Source organism: Podarcis vaucheri, assembly GCF_965113315.1.
Source record: "Podarcis vaucheri genome assembly, chromosome: 16".
NCBI lineage: Eukaryota > Metazoa > Chordata > Lepidosauria > Squamata > Lacertidae > Podarcis > Podarcis vaucheri.
Window position 1 is genome coordinate 36,817,660 of NC_138754.1, and position 4,503 is coordinate 36,822,162.

Here is a 4,503-nt window from a genome sequence, read left to right on the forward strand (position 1 = left end):
TTTTGTGTGTGTGGCAGCGGGGGTGGGGGTGGGGGTAGGAACCTGTATTGCACATAATTTTTTTACTAAGTTTGGGTCAGACAGAGGACTTTTTAAAGCAACTGAGCAGGGGTGAGCTTTTCGCATTGAACCTGTTTTTAGAAACTCCATGCCTAGTAGGTAGGATGAGAAGCGTTTGGTAAAAGGATTTCTTAAAAGTTAGAACAGAAGTTGTTTTCAAAAGACAATGTGCCGATTGAACAAAAGCTACTCTCAAAGGGCTGGTTACCTAAAAGGAGACAATTCTCCTTCAAGCTCTTAAACCCCCCCCCCCAAAACCAAAAACCATTCTAACTCTACCTGGTTAGAAATCTAAACGCAAACGAATTTTCAGTATACATACAAATCATTACACATGGCTTTTAACTCAGGAGGGCTGAAAAAAACCAAACCATTAAAAACAAATTAGTTTTCTTTTTAAATAAGGGGCCGTCAGTTTTCCTTGCACTAAAAACTTTTCCCTAAGCATGTTCACCCTTGTTTTATCCCCCATATCTTGACTTTAAACATTTCAGTTTTACCCCTTCACTAGCTATTTTGTCTATCTGACAATAGCACTGTTAAAAAGAAATTTTTTATTCATGATTATTGTTAATCTTTAGTTCCGAGCACTATTGTGAGTGCATGTGAGTCTTTCAAAATAGGGTCACTCCATGGCTGTTCTTTTTTTAAATTATTACTATTACTACTACTACTATTATTATACATTCTGCTCACACACAGGTAGGGGGTTGCAAAGCCGACTCGTATTTTGCATGGTGGGCTTTGGGCAAGTGCTGGGGCTTCTTGTAAAGTCCGCCACTTGCAATCACGCTGGCTGGTTTTCTCCGAGTCCTCTTCTTTAGCCTCCGGCTGCAAACGCTTTGCCAGGACTGGAAGGTCTTGGAGGTCCAGATCCACATGCCACTGGTAATCCCCACAACCAGCAACATGAAGACTTTGACCATGAAAATCTCCACCACCGGGATAGAGTGGCTCATCGAGCAGTCCAGGTGTTTGGTCTGGTTGTTCACCTTGCACTTCTGCTGCATGGCCAAGACCTTCCAGTAATCCATGTTCAGCCTCTCATAAAAATAGCAAGCAATGACACAAGTAGCCGGCACCGTATACAAGACCGAGAAGACCCCAATCCTGACCATGAGTTTCTCCAGCTTGTCCGTGTTTTCCCCACCAGTTTTCATCACCCTCCTGATGTGGAACAGAGCTACAAAGCCAGAGAGGATGAAGGAAGTGCCTATGATTAGGTAGCAAGCCAGAGGGACCAGCACAAATCCGGTCAAGGCATTCACATCCATGCTCCCCACGTAGCATAAGCCTGTCAGCTCATCCCCAGCCACCCTCCGCATCACCAAGATCATGATAGTCTTCACGGCCGGGATGGCCCAGGCCGCCAAGTGGAAGTAGCTACTGTTGGCTTCAATGGCCTCGTGGCCCCATTTCTTCCCAGCGGCCAGGAACCAAGTCAATGTCAAGATCACCCACCACAAGGAGCTGGCCATGCCAAAGTAATAGAGCACAAGGAAGACAAGTGTGCACCCCGTGCTCTCCAAGCCCTCCTGGATGACGTAGAGCTGCCCACTGTCGCGGTCGCAGGCAATGCTCTCGGCACCAGAGAAGAGGCGGATGATGTACCCCACCGAGTAGACGCAGTAGCACATGGACAAGAAGATGATGGGCCTTTCGGGATACTTGAAGCGCTGGGGGTCTATCAAGAAGGTGAGGACGGTGAAAGCGCTGGAGAAGAAGCAGAGGATGGACCAGACAGCGATCCAGATGACGGCAAACTGCTTGTCATGGCGGCTCCAGTAGACGTCGACCCCGGCGGTGCAGAGAGGGGCGCAGGAAGCGCTCTTCTCCACGTGGTGGAACTTGCCGGGGTTCTCGCAAGTGGCCCTCCCCAGGCCGTCCTTGTGCTGCTGCTGCAAGTCGTGGCTGGCGCTCTGGGGCCTCTGGGGCCGGAACATGGGGGGCAGGATGCTGGAGCCCCTGGGGGGCTCCTCGGAGCCGTTGTTGGGTGCTTCCATGCAGAGGTAGTTGGGGTCGTTCTTGTTGGGCAGCTTGCTGCAGTCCAGGGAGTCGGGCCACTTGAAGGTGAACTGTTCCATGATGGGCGAGCACTTGAAGCGGGCCTGTTCACACATCACCCGGCAAGCGGGGATGGGCGTGGAGACCTGTTCCGTGCACATGGGGGCGTAGAGGGAGCAGAGGAAGAACTTGAGGTGCCCGTGGCAGCCGTACTCCACTAGGGGGGCAAACTCGTGGAGCTGAATGGCTGCTTCGCGCTGGTCCTCGTGCCCCATTAGGTTGGGCATCCGAGTCATGTTGTAGCCGATGTCCTTGCACATGGGGATCTCGATGGCCTGGCACCTCCCGTCCCCGGCCCGGTCGATGTCGATGGAGCTGATGCCGAAGCAGGAGCAGACCAGGTGCAAGATAATGCCCAGAGTCCGACGGGAGTTCCTCCGCGCTGCGCCCATGCTGGCCGACGCTGCGCCACGACCCACCGCGCTCCTGGCTCCCGCGTCTCGGAAAATGTCTGGAAGAAGTCTACTTCTGTTGGCGGCGGCGGCGGCTGGTGTCAAACCAGCTCTTCCGAAGCCCCTTCCCCGGCCACCGTCGCTCCCAACTTTCGCCAGGAGCCCCCCCAGAAGGGGACAGGCCCGATCCACTCGACGTGGGGCAGCAGCATAGCAGCCCCTTCTCACCCTCCCACCCCAAAAGAAAGCGAAATAGCGCCTTTCAGCTCCGGTTAAGGGCTTCGCATCCGAACAGCGGAGGTCTTCCGGCCAAAGTCCATCCTGGTCAGTTTCCAAACTCCACAGGGCAAAAGCGGTGCGGCGCCGGGGAGAAGGAAAGACTCGGGAGAGAAGGACCCTCTTGCCGTTTCAGGCCTCCCCACTCCCTCCGCAACCAAACTTACTGCACGAAGGAGAGAAAGCTTAAGTTGCGGGGGCTTGCCGTTTCTTTTTAAGTCCTTGCAAGGGGTCTCTTGGCGACAGGCGGTATTTCCTCCATCTCCTCCGACCACGATCGCAGGAACGGTGGGTGTCCCCTTGCTTGCAAAGTTCCTTGTTCAAACGGAAAGGGAAAAAGGGGGAAATCCCAGCGATCACTGCCCCTCCAGCGCACACAGGTCCCCAAAGCGGCGTGGAAGCTCCTCTTTCTCCTCGGTCTGTAGCTTCTTCTTCCTCTCTCTCTCTCTCCGATTTGTGCCTCGGATGATCCCACCTCTCCACACTTTTCGCTCGCTCGCTCCCCTCCCTCCTTCCCCCAGGAGGCGGGCTTTGCGCGCCGACGAGAGGCGGGGAGGAGGCAGATCCGATTGCAACGAGAAGGCGAGCTCTGAAGCGCCGTGGCGAGGAGAGCTTGTCAGCGGGGGGAGCGCACCGAACCTCCTTCCGCAATACACGCGCACCGTCCCTGGGTCGGATATTTTCCCCTCTTCCACCCAAAGCGAGAGGTCGGCGGGGCGCAGAGATGCGTGCGTAAAAGCGCTCTCTCTCCCTTTCTCAGAAGGCTAACTCCTGGGGTTTGCAGCAGCTGTGTTTGGAGGAGGCGTTTACAGCCCAGGATACTCACTCTCTCTCTCTCTCACGCGCGCGCACACACCACACACACACAGCCTAGGATCCGCCTTCCCTGCGACACTCACTTTGCATGAGAAAAGGTGAAACTGACACGGTGATTACTTTCCAATCATTCGGAACGCCTTTCAAAAGAAAAGCGGGGTGCGCGGGGGGAGAACCGCTGGAAAGACCCTGGAGGTCCCCCCTCGATCAGTGCCGGTGTTTTTAAAGTTTCTTTTTCGTCTCTCCTCTCTTAAACATCTCCCCCACCATCGATCTCTCGAAACTTTTCATACTCTCTCTGCCTCTCCTCCCCGCCTAGTCGTCTGTTCCTCCTCGTTTGTTCTAACAAACAAGTTTCTGGTTGGGGTTTTTAAAGTTGCTTTTGAAACCTCAGAGTCATATTTTGTTGTTCGACGGAGTTCGAAAGGGGGTGCATGGTTCTCTCGCGCCCCCTTTTATCCATGCAACATTCTTTCGAGGTAGGGAAGGCTGAGAGGTATGACTGGCCAACAGGCTTCCGGGGATTTTCGCGGCTGAGTGGGCAATTCTTCTCTCGAACACCTATGCCACCTCTGCTCTCTTAACTTTTCTCAATTTTTAAAACCGATTGGGGAGGAAATCCAGCTTCTTTTGGTAAATGCAGAAGGCAAGCTTTGGGACGGCACACAATTGTTCCTTGAGGTTATTATCGTTTTATTTTTATTCTTTTACAAATGGGATCTGGTTGCTGTGTGGCCAGCCAGGCCCCTTTTCAGGCTACTCCATTCCAGCCTGCCGGGTTTTCATCCTCTCTCCCAGCCTTCTGTAGCCACTGAACATACTCAGTCCACATCTGAGGGTATTTCCCCCCCCCATCAATTGTTCCCCCTCCCCCTTTGTACTTCTGCAGACTTTG

The 4,503-nt window shown here is 53.4% G+C and overlaps 1 protein-coding gene across 1 annotated transcript; it reads right to left on the reverse strand.

Moving 5' to 3' along the window:
- FZD10 (frizzled class receptor 10) lies at positions 1 to 3,622 on the reverse strand. Its single transcript, XM_082204145.1, has one exon. The coding sequence runs from the start codon at positions 2,514 to 2,516 to the stop codon at positions 753 to 755; it is 1,764 nt and encodes a 587-aa protein (XP_082060271.1). The 5' UTR covers positions 2,517 to 3,622; the 3' UTR covers positions 1 to 752.
- Positions 3,623 to 4,503: the final 881 nt, after the last annotated feature.